This window comes from Mesoplodon mirus (genome assembly GCF_964341445.2).
Source record: "Mesoplodon mirus genome assembly, chromosome: 3".
Classification (NCBI taxonomy): Eukaryota; Metazoa; Chordata; class Mammalia; order Artiodactyla; family Ziphiidae; genus Mesoplodon; species Mesoplodon mirus.
Window position 1 is genome coordinate 43,432,979 of NC_138978.1, and position 22,697 is coordinate 43,455,675.

Below are 22,697 nucleotides of genomic sequence, written 5' to 3' on the forward strand. Positions count from 1 at the left end.
GGTTCACTGTTTCGTCTCTGCATTGCTATACTTAGATGAATTGGGTGCTGGTGTTGGCTTCTCAATGATGGCAGAGTGGGGACAGAAACAGTCATATACAGGTTACAACAGCAGCATCCTCACAGTCAAGGGGTCACAGTCAACAGACATTACTTTGTCCCAAGAATTAAGTACTTTACTAAGTGTGAAATATTTTATCTACGTCAATCTTATGAGGGAGGTACTATTATTATTCCCATTTTGCAGATGTGGAAACTGAAGAGGGTTGTAAACACCTTGCTTGAGAGAAGGGGTGATGTCAGGATCGGTTTACAAGCAGTCTAACATTCCGTGCTCACAAGAAACATAGTCTAACAGGAGAAAGAAGATCTGCTCACAGGCTTATGTGTATTTATAATTCAGGACCATGTTAGGAGGATGAAGCGAGGACACACTTAATTTAGCCCAGGTTCCGGCACGTAAGAGCAGGTCAAATATGTTATGTTGTTGTTTCCTTGTACTTTATCATTGTTTTGTGCTACATGCTATATAAGTGGCACAGACTAATCGGTTTGCGGTCCATCAGGGGCTGGAGTGGGCAGCAGACAGCAGTGGTCAGGGATGACCTCCTGGCTTTCTCCCCAGTCTGGAAATCAGGCAGATCTGAGTTCACATCCATGCTCTGTTTCCTCTTAATGTAGTTGGCATTTGCCCATTTTCTTTGGGGAATTCCTAGCATCTCTAACTCTGTGATTAGATGGGGCAGGATTAGGGAGTGTTCATTCCTCTATCATTAAAAGATGATGACACGGTGGCGGTGCCTTTTCTCTTACCCCAGAAGAGAGATGGGTCCAATGACTTGGCATCCAGGGCAGTGGCAGGAAACCTAGACTCAGGCAACAGCTACTTCTGTCCAGCACTTAAATTTGAACTAGGTGATGCCACGCTGGGAGTTGGGTCATACAGCAGTGCTACCATGGAAGAGAGATAGATGATTCCTGCCAACAGCCAATTTTTCTGCCCTCCAGAGCTACTCTGTTAATTAGTTGTTTTCCAAGTCTGGTCTTCCAGCTTCTGCTTCGTTCTGTAAGCCCCCTCCTATAAATTCCATTTTTGCTTAAGTGGCGGAGTCAGTTCCTGTTTTCTTTAACTGAGAGCGTCCCTAACCATATGGCTCTGTGGGCTAATTTATAGAATATTCCAGCAGGTCCCTATATTGCCCACTTCCCAATGGCTGGTTACCAAGGAGACAAAACTATTGGTCTGGGTGCTGTTCCCAGAGAGCTCTTCCAGCCCACACTGAGCATCTAAAAATTTGGAAGGGGACATTGCTGTTGATGACAGGACTTAATCATAAACTGTATCCTTTGAGATGGCTAGCTTACCTACCTCTCCCTCTTCCAAACAAGAATGTCCTCAGCAAAGTCTTGGCCAAGTCACCAGCCTCTTCCATGACACCTCCAGGACCTGGTACTCAACACCTCCCCAAGCAGCTTGGACAGCTCTGTTAAGAAAGTCTTCCTTCTCTTTAGCTGAAATTTGTCTTCTGGTGTCTTCACCCATCAGTCTCAGTCTTTCCCACAGAGTCACACAGAACAATGAGGCTCCGTTGGGAAGACCAGAAGCTTTGGGAGTCAGTTAGGCTTAAGTTTTGGCTGTACTCCTTACCAGCTATGTGAGCTTTTTAAAATTTCTTTTTTAAAAACCCTTCTGGGCTTCTGTTTTATCATATGTAAAATGAGGATAACAACCTGGACCTTCTGGATTGCATACATGAACTAGTGTCTGTAAAGGGCCCAGCAGAATCCTCAGACAGAATGAATATTGAATAAATGGTAGCCAGTGATGACAGTGGCAGTGGTGGTGACTGTGATAACGTTGAAATTGTCTAAACCTAAATATCATCTACTCCAGGAAGGCTTGCTGACTTACTCTCCGCAAATGTGGGATGGGTGCTTTTCCTCTGCTCCCGTGGCATCCACTGCTCCCACATCGGAGTGGCTACAGCACAAGATATAGTAATTATTGAGTCTGTCTTCCCCACTGGACCATGACTTCCTCGAGTGCAAGGATGATGTCTTATTTGTGTTTGTACTCCTGTGCCTGACAAAGAGCCTGGACTACAGTAGACATTAAAGACTTGGTTGTTGAATGAACATTTCATTCTTTCCCAAGCATTTTCCTATCTCATATGACACAGTTCTCACAACCATCCGGCCACACTGGTGGATTCCGTTTTTCAAGTGGGAGCATTGAGGGCCAGAGAAGGTAAAGTAAGCCATCCCTCCAAGGTCACCTAACCTGTACTCCACAGGGTCCAGACTGGAATCCTGGTGTCCTGGCCCTGGGCTCCATGGTCTTCACACCTGGCCATACTGCTTCCAGGAAGCCTCTCTGATTCAAAAAAGTGAGATTTGAAACTGAAGGAAAAGTGTTATTGGTGAGAGATCCTGAAAGATCCACTCCTTGATCCAGCCTACAGATGAAAGCAGAGTATAGATGGTGATTCAAAGACAACTCAATCCCCAAGAATCCTGGAGCTCTTTAGAAGCTAAAGCATTTGCGGAACTCTGAAATCAGTAGTACCTGTGCTGGGTTTTTCTGAGATGATTTTTAAAGAGTGCTTCTGTTGGCAACCAGTCTATCAGTAGAAAGAATGCTATTTATTGAAGAAAACGTCTTAGTAAAGTTGCAGGAGGCCTGGCTAGGGACTGGGGGACAGGCTTCACCTCTAATATCTATATCATCTTGGGAAAGTCACCTCCCTCCCCTGGGCTCCATGCTCTTCTCTGTAAAACGAGGGTGTTATACTTCACTCATGGAGGACTCTTCCAGCTCTCTCATTAAGTGATTCAAAAGCATCAATAATTGGGCTTTACCTCCAAAGTTAGGAACTTGGAGGAAGCATATATTTTAAATAAAGTGAAGTTGAAATACAAGGAGAACAAAATATTCTAGAAAAAGGATTGATACAGTTTTTAAAAGAAATGTCAAATAGTTAAGGGTTACCAATATCTTAACATTAATTACATGCATTTCCCAACATTTGAGATTTGCATCAGACTCAGTCCTTGCCTCTAGGAGTTCTCACATTGCTCAGAGCTTTGAAGAGAAGATGGGAGTTTGCCAAAGTCAAGACATGAGAGAGCATTCCAGGCAGAGTTCATGGTATGTGCGAAGTGAGGGAAGTAGAAAGCTTGGAAATTCTATGCATTTCTAACAGTGTTATGCTTGTGTTTATGCTTGTGTCCTTCCCTGGGCTATAGGCACTGGGAAGGCAGTGCTGGTGCAGGTTCTTACTCTTCAGTGGTTTCAGCTGCCTAACGATAGGGGAATGGACAAGATGGCCTCCAGACGCCCGGCTCTCACCCATATAGTTGCCACTTTAGGGTCACTTAGTATGAAATCTGGGGTCTCTGCTCTGGGCCTGTGTCTCCTTGGTCCTCTACTATTCTGCTATTTATTTTCAAGGTAAAATTTCTGCATGAGCTCAAAATCAGGACCCATGTTCTGACATGAGTGGGGCTATATATGGCACCAAGAATATTGACTATTTGACATTAGGACCATTCTAGAAAATCCAAATTTATGAAAGTCAAGATTATATACAACTTCTTCCTCTTGAGTTGGAGATACTCTTGAGTATCTTTTCTTTCTTCTTCCAAACTGTGAACCCAATGAGGCCAGGGAATATATCTGTGTCATCTTGCCTACCTCCACTCCAACTTCCCTACTATAGACTGAGGTGCTGAAAAGGTTCAATATATCTATTGAATAAATAGATTATTGAATAGATGCGCAAATGCATGAACAAATACCCTGAAGGTTTGTAAACAAGGTTTAGATAATTACTTGAAGACATATTTTGAAAAGTATTTAAGCACTTGTTACATGCTAGACACTCTCACAATAGACAAGTGAGGTAGGTAGTATTTATCCCCATTTTATAAATGAGCAAATAAAATCCAAGAGAGATATGACTTTGAGAAGGTCACTTGACAGCTACTAGAATATAGAGCTGGGATTCAAACCCAGGTCTTACTGAACCCAGTGACCCTTTGAGGTGCCCCCAGCCAACAAGGAGGCTATGTGATCTGTGAAAGAGTTGCTAGGCTACTCCTCTGTCTGCTCTTCCAGTACTGCTCTCCTTCTCTTCTGCCCAATGGCAGAGATACATGGTTCCAGAGAACATTATTTAAATGGCAAATAAATAGCTCTATCTTGTGAAGGGCATCGTGCCTCATCCCTGTTGCAATAATGGCAGCTGGAATGAGAGCAATGACTTTAATTCCTTTCCTTATGATTTCCTTTTCATGTCCTCTAAAGGGTAGAGAAGAAGGCAGTTTGGTGCCTCCAGGTCAGTCTTTTCCTGAGCACGGTAGGGCTGTGTGCTCCTAGAAGGGTGGCATTAACAAGTGGAGATGTATGGGGCACGCATGCAATTGTCCCTCAAACGCAGCAGTTTTTCAGCATTATCAATGAGCTGCATTGGATTAAGTATATCTGCACCAAAAGCAAAATAAATATTGCTTTATTTAATGCCACTAAGAGGTTGGGATTCAATTGCCCTTGGCCTGAGGCACCTGCCAGCTCTATTGATTGGCCAGTGTCAGGATGCCAGACAAGCTGTCATCAACAGCTCCTGCAAAATGCTTAGCAGGTGGGCTGGGCTCTGCTGTGGTGGAGACAGGGGGGAGCGGGCAGTGTCCTTTGTCTCAAACACACACACAAGGGATAATTATAACAATCACCTCCCCATCACCACCATCGAGATATTTAAAGCATTTCCCTCACATTCCTTCTTAGATGATCACAGCAAGGATGTGACCCACGCTGTGGAGGCAGAGAAAGAGGATGGATAATTACATCGGTTCCAATTCAGAAGGATTTGGGTGTGAGTCCCAGATCGACCACTGAGTAGTTTTATGACCTTGGACAAATTTATGTTTTGCTCAAAGACCTAAAAGCACTGGGAGGGCAGAGACTAAATCAATTTCATTTGCCGTCGAGTCTTCAGTGTTAGCCCAGTGTCAGGTACACAGCCAACTCGCAGTTAAACTGAAGAAATGGAAATAAACAGAAAGGTTAAGTAATTTGCCCCTAGCTCAGCAAGGGCCAGGGACAGAGGCAGGACTTGAACCTGGTGTGCCCAGCTCTAAAGCCTATGTTCTTAACCATCACTCTATTCTCTCTTAGCAGCCCTGGGAGTCAGCTCAGAGCCTGATAGAGGGACTCATGTGAGGTGAGGGGTGGATGCAACACCCTTAATTTTTTTTAAAATAAATTTATTTATTTTTGGCTGCGTTGGGTCTTCGTTGTTGCGTGTGGGCTTTTTCTAGATGTGGCGAGCGGGGGCTACTCTTTGTTGTGGTGTGTGGGCTTCTCATCGCGGTGGCTTCTCCTGTTGCGGAGCATGGGCTTTAGGCAGGTGGGCTTCAGTAGTTGTGGCTTTCAGGATCTAGAACACAGGCTCAGTAGTTGTGGCACATGGGCTTAGTTGCTCCACGGCATGTGGGATCTTCCAGGACCAGGGCTCGAACCCATGTCCCCTGCATTGGCAGGCAGATTCTTAACTACTGCGCCACCAGTGATGTCCCAGCACCCTTAATTTTTAAATGGGGAAACTGGCTCTCAAATAGGACCTAGCACAAAAGGTACCTTTATGCAAATTGACAAAAGGTGCCCCCCCCCAACTCCAGGCTGACAATTTAGAAACAGGTGCCCCTTCTGGATGGGTGAAGTACAAAATGATGTCATTTGTTCTGGCCAGACGTGGGGTCGGGAGCAGAGTCGCAGCTCACCTTGACCCCCTGACCAGAAGCCTTTGCGCAGTGCACAAATTGCATGTCCATGGGAGGAGGCCCTGGACATGCCCAAGTTTCCTAGCAGAGCCAGGATGAGCACTCAGGGTTCTGACCTCCAAGGATCAGCATAGTCTTGACCCTGTAGTGGTGGTCCTTCTGGCAAGGTGGTAGGATTGGGGAAGGGGGTGATGAGACCACACCTGGGGAAGGGGTCATCTCTAACACTACACTCCCTGGGGCCTTTTCTCCTGGAGTTTATTCCTGGTGGACAAGGAGAACCATCATTGGAGCGCCCTCTTCCTTCCCGTGGAGATTGTGTGCTCCGGGTTTCAGCCCCCTCCTTTCCGCTCCTGCTGGTCAGCAACAAACACCCAGGCTTGGAGGGATTTCCACCCTGAGGCTTAAAGCGATTTTGAGAGCCAGTCACCGAATAGAAGGACCCAAGATTTCATAAAACCCAATCTCCCCATTTCAAAGATGGGGAAACTGAGGCCAAGGTCACACAGCTATGTAAGGATAGAGTTGAAAGTCCATTCCAGAACTACTGGATTATTTTTCTCTAAGAACACTTACAAAGAGTAAAAAGAACCATTTTAAAGGCCCAAGGGGGCACGTTTTCTAAAGGAGTGTACAGTACTGGCCCTTGGGCCTAGGAAGGCTATTTCCATTCCTTTAATGAAAAGAGGCAGAGGGAGCATAAGGGAAAGAAAAGTCCTTTAGGTCTTCACAGATCTGGGAGCTGGCGAGACCCTTGCCCACCTGGTCTGAGCCTGAGAATCAGCTTAGGTTGTGAGTGTGGACTCCAGAGCCACACTGCCTGGGTAAGACCCTGGAGGGCCTATGGATTAGCTGGTGACTTAACCTCTCTGTTCCTCAGCCCTGATCTGCAAAATGTGGATTCTGCCTACCTCAGAGGGCTGTTTAAAGGATTAAATGAGATCAGCCATATTAATGCTAGGGACACCGTCTTGTTTGACATAAGCGCTATACACATGTTAGCTGGTCTTAGGGTTTCATCTTGGTATGACACTCAGGGTCCTCCACAAACTAGTCCCAACTTATTCCTTAAGCTTCTTGCATCATGTCCCCCAACCGTACACCATGCAAGGCTTGCACATTATATGTCCTATGAGCTAGTTACAAAAAGGCACACCCTTCTGCAGGCTGGTGCAACATCTCCAAGTGGCAAGGCTTGTCAGCCTCCATCTGCCCTCTTAGCCTTTGTGCAGTGCGTGAACCTACACCATAGGCGGCAGCCCTGACCGTGTGTACTAGCCACGCCAGACCACCTGGTAGTGGGCTCAGGGCTCCTGTTCACTCGGGGTTCAGGCAGCACGGCTCAGAGGCTGAGCACTTGGGCTTCGAGTCAGCTCTCTGGTATTGACTCCTGGATCTCCCTCACATGGGACTTTGGGCAAGTGAGTTCACCACTCTATGTGCTTCAATTTCCTTGGCTGTAAAATAAGGATAATTAAAGAACCTACTTCATAGTTTCATGGGGTTGTTGGGAGAAACCCCCCTTTGCTTGCAATCCCAATGGGGACTTTTAGTCCCCAGGAATCAGGAGAGTGGCTCTTCGTCTCCATCCCCTCGTATCCTCTTCCCAAGGGAGGGGATGGAACTTATCTGACGGGTCAACCTGATACAAGGAGCAGAGACTGTTGGGCCTGGCACTCCTGGCACAGCTGGTTTGGATCTGTGACCCTGAAGGGAGGGTCCGTTCTGCCCTCCTCTCCTCTACTTGGTGTGCCTTCTAGGAGGCAGCTTCCTTCCCGCTCAGCTTGTGGCTGGTGGGGAAGTTGAATTTTGGGCTGACGTATAAGGAGGTCAATTTTGGTCACAGATATAAGCCATGCCTTGCAAATTCTGCTTTTATCAATAATAAAGCGAATATTGTGACCTCTATCTTTCTGACCCCTGTATCTCCTCCTACATTGGTGGAAGTAGGCTGAGAGTGGGAGAAAGAGCATGATGAGTTATCACCCCTACATGTCCAGTGGGAATAATACATTAAAAACTATTAGACTACAATGAGATATCATTTCACACTGGTCAGAATGGCCATCATCAAAAAATCTAGAAACAATAAATGCTGGAGAGGGTGTGGAGAAAAGGGAACACTCTTGCACTGCTGGTGGGAATGTGAATTGGTACAGCCACTGTGTGGAACAGTATGGAGGTTCCTTAAAAAACTAAAAATAGAACTACCATATGACCCAGCAATCCCACTACTGGGCATATACCCTGAGAAAACCATAATTCAAAAAGAGTCATGTACCAAAATGTTCATTGCAGCTCTATTTACAATAGCCAGGAGATGGAAACAACCTAAGTGTCTATCATCAGATGAATGGATAAAGAAGATGTGGCACATATATACAATGGAATATTACTCAGCCATAAAAAGAAACGAAATTGAGCTATTTGTAATGAGGTGGATGGACCTAGAGTCTGTCATACAGAGTGAAGTAAGTCAGAAAGAGAAAGACAAATACCGTATGCTAACACATATATATGGGATTTAAGAAAAAAAAATGTCATGAAGAGCCTAGGGGTAAGACAGGAATAAAGACACAGACCTACTAGAGAATGGACTTGAGAACATGGGGAGAGGGAAGGGTAAGCTGGGACGAAGTGAGAGAGTGGCATGGACATATATACACTACCAAATGTAAAATAGATAGCTAGTGGGAAGCAGCCGCAGAGCATAGGGAGATCAGCTTGGTGCTTTGTGACCACCTAGAGGGGTGGGATAGGGAGGGTGGGAGGGAGGGAGACGCAAGAGGGAAGAGATATGGGAACATATGTATATGTATAGCTGATTCACTTTGTTATAAAGCAGAAACTAATAAAAAAAATGAAAAAAAAAATGGAAAGCAATTATACTCCAATAAAGATGTAAAAAAAAACCCCAACTATTAGAATAGGGTCCGACAACTTGTATAATTCCATTAATGTTTGCATTGTTATCATCACTGTTGCTATTTAACATTATTATTCCTTTGGTAGAGAATGTGTTGCTCATCTCTTCACCCAACTAACTCCCACTCTCCTCTCAGGAGTCATCTCACCAGCGCCTCCTCCTTGAGGGCAAGCACGTGGCCAAACCCACCTCAGATCCCTGGGGATGCTCAGGACAAAGTGTGTGCCGGGTGAGCGTTTGCGCACAGGGCAAGGGGGACAGTGGGAGAGGAAGCTGAGGAGGAGCTTCCTGGATGCTGTGCCTTGAAGACCAGGCTAAAGAGGATAGGCTGCTTCTGACGGTCAATGGGGGGCCCCAGAAGGATCGCACATAGAGAACTGACACTATTCCAGCAGCAGTTTAGGAACTAAGACCGGGAATGATAAAGTTCTTGATTCTATCATATTGTTTTGCTCCTCCGGACTCCCCAGCCACTAATCCTGGCTTACTGTCTCCTCAGAGGCCTGTCTTCACTGTAGAATCAATTATTAAAACCAACTCACTATCAACTCTAACTTTGAAAGGCTATTCAGCTGCTTGCAGGGACAGAGATGGGGAGCTGCCTCCATAGACATCTAGCCATCTGGCCTTTTCTGAGGAACCTGGCTTGGAAGCTCATTTGAATAATTGGTTTTAGCGGTGTGCACTCATGGGTTAGACACCTGATTACGCTGCCTGCCCCAGTGTCCTTTCAGCCTCTGTAGAAACATCATGCAGGTGACATAAAGCAGGAGAGAGTCTCTGGGAGGTAAGGCTTTGTCTGGACCCTGCGTCACTTGCGTTTCATCTTAAGTAACTATGTGGCTCACTCCCTGTGTGACCTTGAGCAAGTTACATAGCCTCTCTGTGGCTTGGTTTCCTCTTTGTTCAAAGAGGCAGCATGATTTCTGCCCAGTCCATGCCTCCTTGTAAGGTTCTCAGAGAAGGTGGGGTTGGGGGGTGAAGGTTGTGACTTAGCAGGAATGCAAGTGGAAAGATTTAGGTTGACGAGAGCTCAGTGTCAGATAGTGATGCGCATGTAGGCTGTACCAGGAGAAGTACATCCCCAGAATTAGGCTTGTGGTGGTCCCTTCCTTCTCCTATGCCACTATCTAGCTCTATGAACTTAAGGGAGTTAACCTAATCTACCTATGCCTCAGTCTCCTCATCTGTAAAATGAGAATAATGAGAGTTGTTCTAAGAATTAAACAATACATGCAAAATACCCAGAATAGGGTCAGGCCCAGGAGGTTCAATAGATAGTAACTATTCATCATCATCACCACCACCACTATCATCATCATCAAAAACATCATCACCAGGCTTCCCTGGTGGCGCAGTGGTTGAGAGTCCGCCTGCCAATGCAGGGGACACGGGTTCGTGCCCCGGTCCGGGAAGATCCCACATGCCGCGGAGCAGCTGGGCCCGTGAGCCATGGCCGCTGAGCCTGCGCGTCCGGAGCCTGTGCTCCGCAACGGGAGAGGCCACAACAGTGAGAGGCCCGCGTACCGCCAAAAAAAAAAAAAAAAAAAAAAAATCACCACTGTCATCATCATCATCATTTTCATCACCAATATCATCATCATCACCATTGTCATCACATCATCATTCTCATCATTGTAACTGTTCCATCCTGGACCCCATGCCTCAAATACAGACCATGACAAACATCTGGAGTATGTTCAGAGCACAGCGGTAAGGACGGGGAGAGGAATGGATTTCAGATTACATATGAACATTTGTAAGGCTTTGGGGATGCTCAGGCTGGAGAACAGGAGCTGGCAGGGGAAGAGTGACTGAGGAGTGGGGACACACAATCCTCAAACAGCTGAAGGGCTGCTATGTAAAAGATGGATGGAACCTGACTAATCTTTCAGGGGTAGAAAGCAGAAGTGATGAGCTATCAGGTTTAGCCTGGACATAAACACCCCCTAACAGTCAGAGCTGACATCAGTGCAGCACTTCTTAAGGTTTCTCTGCCCTGGGCAGGGCATTGGACAAGAGGTCTTTGAGCTCCCAATCCCACTCCAAGGCTGATGAGGCTACGGAGAGGCAGCAAGGTGGGGGGACATGAGGCCTGGGTGGGGAAGGAGGCACAGTGAGAAGGGGCTGGCAGATATCGCTTGGTGAGGCAACTTGCAGTGGATCTCTGTTTCCATTTCTAGTTGATGAAAAATGCAGTTTTATGCTGTCAAAGAACAAATAGAATATTGACATGTATTTTACATTTTACACAGCTAATGTTATGTTCTATTCTATTTTGGACAGTTAAAAATGTTTCCCCCTTTGGATGTTGAGGTGGGCAAGGGTGGTCAGTTCCAATGTCTGTGGGTGAGTGTGTGTATGTGTATGTGTCTCGTGTGGTGTGAATATCTGTGTGTATCTGTGTGTGTGTGTGCATGTATGTGTGCGTGTTGGAAATACTTCCCCTGATGTTTCACCCTCTGCCATACTTAATGATGTTTGCTGTGCAAATCTATCCTTATCTCCTTTTATGTCTAGTGAACTCCTATATACCATCCACCCTTCAAAAACCCGCCCTCCTCACCCCCAGTCAGGAGGAAGCACTCCCTGCTTTCAGGATACAGTGTAGCAGGGGCATGAATCTGTAGCAGGCCAGGGTTGGCCTGCCTGGATTTGTAAACCTTCCTGCTGGGGGACATGGGGCAAGTTCCTTGGTGTTTCTGGGCCCTAATTTGCGTTTCTAATTAAAAAGGGGCCATAATACTACCTCCACCACAGGGCTGTTGTGAGGGTCAGAGGAGATGATATATATATCATTAGACATTAGCTCTGATTATGCCTAGGCCTCCACAGCCTCACACTCACGCCACTAGTACAAACACTGGGCTTCTTATTGCCAAGGACCGCCTCTGATTTCCATCTGCTTCCCTAAGGCATAGCACAGGGACCTACACCCAGCAGGGCCCTGACAAACCTTAGTTAAATTGGATTTACTGCGCTGGAGCATTCTTTGCTATATGAGGCTCACCAGGGTCGAGTGACATAATGTGTTGCGAGTCTGCGGGTCGTAGCAGCATCCGTTTCCACCACAGGGTCTACAGTGTCATGTGATAAAGCTGAATAATTTCTGTACCACCCATGGAGGTCTGCTCCTCTCCCCCACCTCCACACTCCCAAGAAGCACTGAGGCTTCCCCAAAATGAGAAATTCCACAGCATCCTGCTATCCTTTGGGTAACTGCATATTTTATGATGACTGATGGGCAATTACTATGGTAATATTGCAATTCAGTGTGTGTGAGGTTTGGGAAATGAGAAATTATGGGTAACTACTTTGGACTCATTTCTATGGTAACAAAAAGTAATTGTCATTAAATACCGGTTATATGGAGGCTGTACCTGGTAATTATAGATTTTTATGCCCAGAAACATAAATAAAACCAATAAATTTATTCAAAGGTCTATGACTATTTACTTATACGTGGCTCTATGGAATACACAATGACAAGCACCTAATTAAGAAATGCAAACCCGATGCAGAGTTTCATATTGTCATATGGAGATGAAGAGTCTGTTTCTCAAATGCAAGGCAACTGGCACATCACACAGGCGCAGTGGGGTACAGGTGGGGATGGAGGTTGTCTTCTCTGTAAAGGAAGTGATGGGGAGGAGGACATGGCAGAGAGAGAGAGAGCAAGAGTCGCACTGTGTGGGACAGCCACATCTACAGCAGGACAGTGAGAATCGCCAGCCACCATAGCCTGACTCAGCCGATCACCCCCGACCCCAAAGGCCTTCCAACCACTGCCTTGTAGCTCTTGGCTCTATGATACCTGAAGTTACAGCGTTCATCCCTCAAAGCTCCTAGCCCCGAGATGCCCCTAGAACTCTCCAAAGATGCTCAAATTGCATTGATAAGTCATACCATTATTTTTTTATTGTGATAAAATACACATAACATAAAATTTACCATTTTAATCGTTTTTAAGTGTACAATTCAGTGGTATTAAGTATTCATAGTGTTGTGCAACCATTTCCAAAACTTTCCATCTGGTAAAACCGAAACTCTATACCCATTAAACAATAACTCTCTTCCCCGCTCCTCATCCCAGCCCTGGAAATCACCATTCTACTTTCTGTCTCTATGATTTTGAGTACTCTAAGTACTTCATATTAGTGGAATCATAAAAAATCTGTCTTTTTGTGTCTGGCTTATTACACTTAGCGTAATGTCCCCAAGGTTCATCCATGCTATAGCTGTACCATTCTTGACAGAGCCTCTCCCTAGTACTTCTACTAAATGATGAAGAGTGCCTTTCACTTCATTTTCCTCTTCCAAGAGGGCAGGGGGAAACTGAGGCCAGGGGAGAGAAGTGTCTTGCCCCAAGACTAGAAGGCTTAGGAGAGTGGGGAAAGTTAGACTGCTAGTTCTCTGCTTCCACCTCCAGCTTGTAAGGCACAGGCAGTGTCTGGGAGTGTGGAGAGTCCTAGACACACCGCAGGACCTTGAACAGGCTCTTCACCTCTGCAGACTTGGTTTCCCCTTTGCTCAAATGGGTATAATAAAAACTGACTTTCCTTTCTCAGAGAGTCGCGGTAATGATCAAAGGTGGTTTTTAGATGTAATGTACAATAACAAAGTGTGCCTCTGAACCCAGAGTTTACTAAATCACTACAGCAGCTCATCATAGTATTTATGTCACAACAGTGTAAAATCAAAACAACTGGGCTTAGGAGTCCGTGTTGCTGAAAGTAAAGTGTTGGGAGCTGACGGCATGTGGAGATGACTAGTTTGCCTGGGGACCGTAGCTCCGTGCCATGGCACAGTTGCAAAACACTGCTGTGGTGTGTATGTATTCATTCAGATAATATATATCAAAGGCCGGTTCTATGCTGGGCACCACACCAGGCTTTGGGGATGAAGTCCTGACTTCACGGAGTTTATAGTCTAGAGGTGGAGACAGTCATTAAATAGATAATCACGTGATTACAAATTGGGGCCAGGGCTCTGAAAGGACAGTACAGAGTGCTCTGAAAGAGTGTAATGGGAGACCGAATTTATTTTGGAGAATCTAGGCAGGCCTTTCTGTGAAGTGGCATCAAACCTCAGACCTGAACTGAAAAAAATGGCCAGTGTTGCTGCAGTGTAGTAAGTGAGACAGAGGGTATAGTTGTTCTGTGTTTTTATTAGATGCCGTAGTATCATTGTTTCTACCGTTTCGCCATCTAACTGTCCTAGAGGGCCACTGGAGAGTGCGCTGTGGTTGCTGTAACTTTGGCCCTCTCTACTCCTCCCATAAGCCAGAGTCTGGGAGCACATACAGTGGTCTAGTAAATAAACACTGTTGCTTTCTTACATAAAATGCATTCTCTCTCATGGGACAGCTGCCATCATCGGCCATTAAATGCTAGAGCGCACCTTGTCTATTCTACTATAAATACCATGGAATAGGTACTTGTATTATTATTATTCTTTTATTTATTTATTTATTTATTTATTTTTGCGGTACATGGGCCTCTCACTGCTGTGGCCTCTTCCATTGCGGAGCACAGGCTCCGGACGCACAGGCTCAGCAGCCATGGCTCACGGGCCCAGCCGCTCCGCAGCATGTGGGATCTTACCAGACCAGGGCACGAACCCATGTCCCCTGCATCGGCAGGCGGACTCTCAACCACTGCGCCACCAGGGAAGCCCGGTACTTGTATTATTAAATAAAAGCTTTGCGTGATCAAATCTGGGAAGTCTTACTCTCCTTCCTAGACTAGATTACATGGTTCTTTAATGTGGAGGAAGAAGAAGGGGAAGAGGAAGCGGGGTCGGGGAGAAGAGGTGCCTGCAGGACGGGCCTGTCTGCTGCTCTTCACTGGGCCTGGTGTGTGTGGTGCCAGCAGGGGGTATAGGACAGCCCAGGAGCACAGCTTGGCTGGGGCACACCTGCACCCCTGACCACTCCTCACAGGCCACACAACGTAAGGCAGGTTATTCAACGTCACTGAGGCTTGAGAGACTGCACGTCCTGAGGGGAGGTGTAGAGGGTGAAGGTCAGGGAGCACGTGAGGGAGGTGGGGCTGACCCCAGCACTGCGAGGCGGCCTGTGAGTGGGGCTCTGTGTGCTGCCCGCAGGTTCTGACCAGCATCCTTCCTTCCCACCTGCCGTCTTCTGTCCTTCACTCCTCCCCCTCCCCCCAGACTCCCTCCTGCTTTTCCTCCTGTACTCATGCCAATCTGAGTAGGTTTTTATTATCTGCGAGCAGAGAAAGCTTCAGAGACCCTCCTCCATAGAGTTGCTATGAGGATCAAATAAGTGTGTGAACACCTGACACACGGTGCTGGGTGGCAAGCGGAATTCTCGTAGTGGCCTTTCCCAGACTGGGTTTCAGAAACCCTGCCGCTTCTGGGGACGGGGTAGTGGTGGAGCAGGTGATGGGCTGGAGGGGGAGCGAGCTCTTTAGGAAAAGGGTTCCTTTGGGGAACACTGGACACTATATTCCCCTCTTGGGATTCCCGTTTATTAGCATATTCAAAACTGAAAAGTTGGGCTTCCCTGGCGGCACAGTAGTTGAGAGTCCGTCTGCCGATGCAGGGGGCGCGGGTTCGTGCCCTGGTCTGCGAAGATCCCACACGCCGCGGAGCGGCTGGGCCCGTGAGCCGTGGCCGCTGAGCCTGTGCATCCGGAGCCTGTGCTCTGCAACGGGAGAGGCCGCAACGGTGAGTGGCCCGCGTACCACAAAAAAAAAAAAAAAAAAAAAAAAAAAAAAAAAAAAAAAACAGCAATAAAAAAAACAAAACTGAAAAGTTTTATTGCGAAAGAACTTGTTTGACTTTGCTTAACTCTGTGTTTCCCAAATTCACTTGAACTCCAAATCTTTCTTCCCCCATAATGCCTGGACAAGTCCCGCCAAACCACGGGACACCGTGCCGGGGCTGGCCTACAGGACCTCTAAGGCACCTTGAAGATTTCCATCTGGAGTCTTGATTACTATTTTTCACATTTTCCCAATCTTGGATGGTGAATTCTCATGATAGGCTCTTTGTTGCTACTCAGCTATTTTAGCAACAGGACTAATGCCTGTGGTTAGAGATTTTCTTCGACTCTCATAACGAGAATCACACATTCTCACTAGGAGAATGCGGGGCTTTTAAACTTTGGTACAGAACCGTTTCTGAGGAGTGGAGCTCTTTTATCCTGAAATCCCCAAATCACAAAATTTGGACAGCTTGAGGGCATGTAGGAAGCAGCCAGCTCCCCAGCACCAGCCCTGTGGCCATCTGAAGCCCAGAGAGAGGAGGCATTTTGGCCAAGGTCACAGACCTCTTTCCAACTGGTCACCCCCGGACAGCGGATGATGACATAAATAAGTGTGTGTAGTGAACAGTACTGACCTCTCTCTGACCACGACCACTCTTGTAATTAAACAGAAATGTTAACATCAATCAAATGGTCCTTCCACCAACATTATCACTAACAGTGTATTCTGTCCAGGGAAGGTGGAAAGGCACTGCTCCCAGGCCTGCAGCAGCCATAAAACCTGCCAGTGCTAATGAGCCATCGCTTGAGCCAGTTAAGAGAGGAAGCAAAATTGTCTTTAATTAAGGCATCATGCATCCCATGGGTTCTCTCTAACTCATACCCAGGGGTACTAGGAAGCCCCTGCGGACCCAACTGTCACATTCTGGGAAAGCATGAAACCAGCTCTGTTTAAAATGGACTTGATGGGATGTCAGGCAATGTGGGTTCTGGTCTGAGTTCTGCCACTGATCTTGGGCAAGTCCCATCTCATACCTGAGCCTTAGTGCCTTCATCAGTAAAGTCATCCTTTTCCTTCTTCACATCCACCAAATTCTTTTTGAGCATCTACTATGTGCTGATCCCCGCTAATAGGCACTGGGGACACAAGGACCATTAAGGCTCAGTGCTTTCCCTCTGGTGGCTTTAGGACCAGTGGGGTCCATGCAATAGGATAAGACATGTTCAGTAGCCAGGACTGTGGGAGCTCAGAGAAGGGAATGACCAATTCTGTTTGGGGGTTTGCAGAATGTTTTCTAGAAGAAGAGGCATGAGCTGAGTTGTGAGAAAGGGTTAGTGAGATGAGGAAGGGACCAGGAGGCTCTGGACAGAGGGTCTTTATGAAGGTAAGGTATCAGGCGCCAACAGGACCTGTGTAAGGAACCAGGCCTCCCTTAGAGTGACCAGAGCAACAGTTCTAAGACCAGAGGGTGGGAGGTGAGGCACCAGGTCACACAGAGCTTTGCATCAAAGCTGGGGAGTTTGAATGTTACCTTGAGAGTTGTGGAACTAATCAGCTCTCAAGCTGTATAATTTAGGCAGTGAAGTTAGACAGTCAATGATTTACTGGTTGTATGACTTTGGGCCAGTCTGTTGCCTCAACCGTGAAATAAGGGTAATAACACTCTCAGAGGATTCAATGTTCTCTCAGCAGATGGTTCCCCGGGTAGTGGAATTTTCGGCTGTAAATTATGGTGCTAAGCCAGGAGAAAGAGTTCAAGATGTAGGTGCCTGAGTGAGTGTGGGGCTAGCCGGTATGCCCACACCAAATTGAAATGCTGTTCACGTGATCTGGGATGCTACTCTCCTTCATTAATAATCTCCAAGAAGAAACCCGGAAACAAAACAGCAACCTTTATCAACACCATACGATATTCCGCAAAGCATGTTCATTGCCACCGTTTCTTTTGATGCTCACAAGTGCCCTGCCAGGTAAGTAATTATTGTCTTAATTATGCAAGAGAAACTGCAATGCATCAGAGTGGGAAAGTGAATTCCCCAAGGTTACACAGGAAGTAGGTGCCAAAACTGATATTAAGTCTCCTGATTCCTGGTCCAGCAAGCTGCCCAGAAAACTCTGGCAAGTAACCTTGGATGACTGTGAATGAAACAGCCAAGGCCCATTAGTCACATTCTCAAGAGCCAGGGTGAAACTTGCTCTAATGAACCCATGGGTAGTCTGAAAATTCTTCCTCAGAAACCTATCCCCTTTTTCTTCCTGCTTCCACACCACCCTCCAAGCATTCTCTCCCATCCCTCACCTGTAATTGCCCAGGTAGACGCCATCAGGGTTGAGCATGGGTGCAATCTTGAAGACCAGGTGTTCCCGTAGGGCACGAGCAATAGGGTGCTGGCTTATGAGGAAGTCAATGATCCCTGGAGAAAGAGAAGCACCTGGGTTAACCTCAAGTGTTTCAGGAAGGAGAAGCCCATTTCCCTCAGCTGGGAAAACACAGCTCAACAGGTGATTTTGGCCTATGTTGTTAGCCACTGTGAATGTATGGCTATGGATTAAGTGTTGCCCAGTGAATTTTACAAATAACATCTCTGTTTCCAAGAGGCAGTTCAAGATGTAATATTGAAGCTCATGGGCTGGAGGAGAGCATGTCCTGCTGAAGAGCACAGGGTGGGCCTCCAGGAAAAGACAGCATATGAGCTGTGCCTTGGAGGGGACTGGGTCTTGACAGACAGAGATGGGGGAGAGGCAGGATAACTCTAAACAATAAATTTAGAGTTGCTCCCTAATGGATGCGCTATTAGCTGAAGGCTGACATCAGATTGGATGACGATGGAGTCAGGGACCTTAGGGGTCTCAGTCCTCAAGTGGCTGATGGATGCACCAGGAAACACAAAGGAGAAGTCCCAAGAGGACAGGGAGGTTTTGTCAATGCCCCCAAGCCTGCTCCTTTCCCCACTTTGAGGGTCCTCTGTTCCCAGACTCTGGGGCTGGCTGCCCTCTCTGCTTCTCACTGGCACCAACAACTACCTCACCTTCAGGTCACCAGATTTAGAAGAGCTGAATTCTCCATGACTCTCCTCCCACATTCAGGTGGTCTCCAAGCCTCTTCCTTGAAGCTAGCAAATCTGCACCTCATCTCCATCCCTCTGCCTCTCTAAGCCACCATCATGCTTGGCCTGGATGAGAACAACCACATCTGGCTTAGGCGACAGCAACCACCTCTAGAATGTGCCCTCTTCACTATAGCCAGAGGGATTGTCCTGAAGGGCAAACCTGACTCTGTCGCTGCTGTCGTTGATATCCTGGCGATGGCCTGCATATATCTACAGGAGAGGGGGTGAGAAAACAAGGACTGAGTCCTTGCCTTGTCCCTCCTTTTCTCCACGTTTCTACTTATTCATCAGAGACCCGAGAAAAATAGGCAAAATGGAGCTCTGGCATTCCATGAAATTCCTGTAATGCTGGAAATTGATAGGGGAGTACAAAACCCTCCCAGAAGTACAGAAGGAGAACCCCTCTCCTGCTGGAGAGAGCAGGAAAGGCATCAAGGAGAAAGAAGCTTTTGAGCTGGGCCCTGAAAGATAAGTAGGTTTTGACAGCCAGACAGGAGGAAGCAGCGGGGTAACTAAGAACAATCCACATGCCCAGTGGCAGGCACTTAGCCCTTGGAATGATAAGTCGCTCAGAGGCACATTCCAGAGCTGCCATGACCAGTGAGGGACATCTTGGGCTTTTCATTAGGCCGGGGCTGAGAATCCATCGGCAGCTGAGAGCCAGTCGGACATCATTTACTTCACCGCCGAAGCGGTAGTCGACCAGATGCCCTAATTTATTTGTTGGTCTTCATGTGAAAGCTGTAGTTTGCCAGTAAACAGGCAGGGTAATGATGCCAGGCACCCTTGTTAGGGGCTAGTAATTGCTTAATCTGTCCACTAATTGACCCTGGCTCCTGGGGCAGCCCTCCATCAAGGAGCCAGCCTGTGCTCAGGGCCTGGCCGTGCTGCCTCAGAGGATGGCTTCTGGAAACGGAGGAGCTCATCGTGAGCCATCCTCCTTCACAGATGAGCAGATTAATTGGGCTGCCGATTAGGCAGCTAATAAAAGGATGACAGGAAACAAAGCCAGACCGAAGGCTGCAGCCACCCAGAGTGAGTATGGGGCAGGGAAAGCAGAGGTTTTAGACTCATTTCTTGGCTTGAGGTCAGATACTGTTCAACAGAAGTCTTTCCTATTGATCAGGAAACTGGGAGGAGATCTTCCACTTGTACTTGGTGTGGGAGGGGGTGGTAAGTGAAGAGGAATATGAGGAGAAATGTCGGAGAAAGTCGGAGTGGAGAGGAAATGCCATCCCCCGCTATGGGCCAAAGCACGGCATGGACCAAGGAAGCAGAGAACGTGTGGACTTGGGGACCTGCCTGTGACTCTTCACTGGTTGTTAGCTTTCTCTGACCAGTTTCCTCGTCTTGATATAGAGGTAACAACACCTAATCTGGAAGACTGATGTGGGACAGGGTTAGAACCCCTGCATTTTGACTGCCTGACACAGCACCTGAACACTGTGATGTGCTCTCATAAACTCACTCAGATCAAAGGTTGAAAGGCAGTGGAGTAGTAAAAAAATAGAATGCAGTTTAGAACCAGGAGTCCTTGTCTGTGAAGTTGACTGACTATGGGATTTGGGGACAAGGATACTCAATTGGAGAAGCCAACAAACCAGCAGTTAGAGAACCGGGGTTCTAGTTTTGGTTCATTGATAAATTTAGAAGAAAGGATCCAGGGGTTCCCAAGGATGCAACCCACACCAACAGTCTATGATTCCATCTACTTCATTCCTCTCCCCCAGAGTAGCAGAATCCTCATCTGTTAAGTGAGGAGAATCATCTCTCTCCTGCTGGGAGACATAATCCACCCCCTTGAGATCAGTCTCTGCCCCTATGGTAAACAAGTTTGCAGGTCCTTTCCTTTGAGCTGATGTAATCAGGAAGGTGGAAGAAAGAAGGGCTGAAGGCTAGAGAGGCTGGAGGAGAAGAAGGAAAAGTGGCAGAGGATCTGAAATGAAAGCTGGGCGGCAGACCTCACCGCCCTGCCGACCTCGCAAGGCCACGATGACCCTCGCCAGGCAAACCACAACTGAACATTCATTACTGTTATTTCTCCCAGTATAGTTGGTTCAGCGTAAGGCACACAGCAGGTGCCTAATAAATGCCTATTGATAGATTGGTCTCAGGAATCCATCCAACCTTAACAAAGTACAGTAAGTCCCCTACATTCGAACTTTCAAAGATGCGAACGTGTGTTCGAATGTCCAATCACGTAAGTTAGTTCACAGGTACACTGTCATGTGCATGCGTCCTCTACAAGTAGTTGTGCTTTGTATACTCTACTGTACAGTACTGTATACAGTACGGTAGTACAGTATCTTTATTTCAAGCTAGATTTGCAAGAGGATGACTTCATTGAACTTGCTGTGTAACATGAGGAGCTTACTAATGAAGACCTGATGGAACTGGAGGCCCACAGAAAGGACAAAGAGAGACAAGAGGAAGAAGAAGTAACTAAAGAACCGAAGAGATTCATGACACAGAAAATGGCAAGGGAATTTTCTTTATTTGAGGAGGCACTGTTAGTTTTTGAGGCACGGGACCCGAATGTAGAATGGTACACGAAGGTTGCAGCAACAGTTCAGAATACAATCCAGTGCCACCATGTCATCTATGATGAGAAGAAAAAGAGCTACTACCCAGACATCGCTGGATCATTTTTTCAAGAGGGTAAACAAAATTGAATCCAGCAAGGAACCAGAACCTGTGCCATCAAGGTCAGGCGAGAGTGAAATGGCAGCTTGCCCTCAGTCTCCTATCACTGACGATCCTTCAGCTCTACCATCTCCCACCTCCTCTCCCTCCTCCAGTTAGTAACTCTTCTTGCCTGTTCACTCGATGCCAGCCCCATGGATGCCAGCTGCTGTACTGTACTACTGTACTTTTCAAAGTACTGTACTGTAAGATTTAAAATGTTTTTTTTTTGCATTTGTTTGTTATGTATTATTTGTGTGAAAAGTATTATAAACCTATTATAGTACAGTACTCTATGGCCAATTGTACCCAATTGTGCCAGTTGGGTACCTAGGTTAATTTTGTTGGACTTATGAACAAATTGGACTTACAAACGTACTTTCGGAACGGAACTCATTCATATGTAGGGGACTTCCTGTAGAGGGTTAGTTGTGCTGATAATCACTCATTGCACAAACATTCACAGGGCCAGGTCCCTGCCATGAGCTTGGCATTCCAAGATGCATGAGAGGTTCATGCTCAGAGGGTGAATGGAGAGAAAGCAGCTCCCACTGTACTCACTGGCAAAGGCTCTGGTGGGAACAGCACAGGGAGCTCTGGGAACCCAGGGGGCTCCTGACCCAGCCTGGGGGTCAGGAAGAGGCCATGGCAACTTAAAGGATGAGTAGAGTGAGCCAGATGAAAGGGGTGCCAGGGGACGGTGTCCCAGGCAGGGAGGGTCTTACACAAAGGCTGGGAGGTGAGAAAAAAGATAGCCTGTTTGCTAGAGCTCTTCAATTCCAGGGGGCATAGCTTCGTAATTAAAGGCACAGACTCTGAGGGACTTCCCTGGTGGTGCAGTGGTTAAGAATCTGCCTGCCAATGCAGGGGACACGAGTTCGGTCCCTGGTCCGGGAAGATCCCACATGACACGGAGCAACTAAGCCCGTGCTCCACAACTACTGAGCCCACATGCCTAGAACCCGTGCTCTGCAACAAGAGAAGCTACCGCAATGAGAAGACTGCATGCCACGACGAAAAGCCTGTGTACTGCAACAAAGAGTAGCCTCCGCTTGCTGCAGCTAGAGAAAACCTGTGCACAGCAACGAAGACCCAACGCAGCCAAAAAGGAAGGAAGGAAGGAAGAAAGAAAGAAAAAGAAAGAAAGAAAAAGAAAGAAAGGAAGGAAGAAAGAAAGGAAGGAAGAAAGGAAGGCACAGACTCTGAAACTGGACTAGCTGTGTGGTCTTAAGCTCTTGGTTCCTCAGTTTCCTCATCAGTTACGAAGAAAATAATAACTACCATGTGAGTTATTGTGAGGATCTCAGTGAGTTAATGTAAGCAAAGTGTCTGGCACATAGGAAGTGTGTTGTTTACTCATTGCTCTTATTTGGTTTGGTTGAAGGTGCGAGGGTGGGAGGATGTTGAGAGAGAAGCGGGAGAGGTAAGTGGGGACTTGCTAGTCCTGCTGAAGAATATAAAGGGCACA

General features: G+C 47.0%; 1 protein-coding gene across 1 annotated transcript in view; it reads right to left on the reverse strand.

Annotated features, from left to right (window-relative positions):
• AGBL4 (AGBL carboxypeptidase 4) overlaps nucleotides 1-22,697 on the reverse strand; it is a gene marked incomplete at both ends in the record, with an annotated part of 1,397,496 nt that overhangs the window by 110,620 nt on the left and 1,264,179 nt on the right. The window contains one exon of the mRNA XM_082613081.1: nucleotides 17,737-17,851. Within this exon, the coding sequence (XP_082469207.1) occupies nucleotides 17,737-17,851 (115 nt within the window). The remainder of the gene's footprint in view (nucleotides 1-17,736; nucleotides 17,852-22,697) is intronic.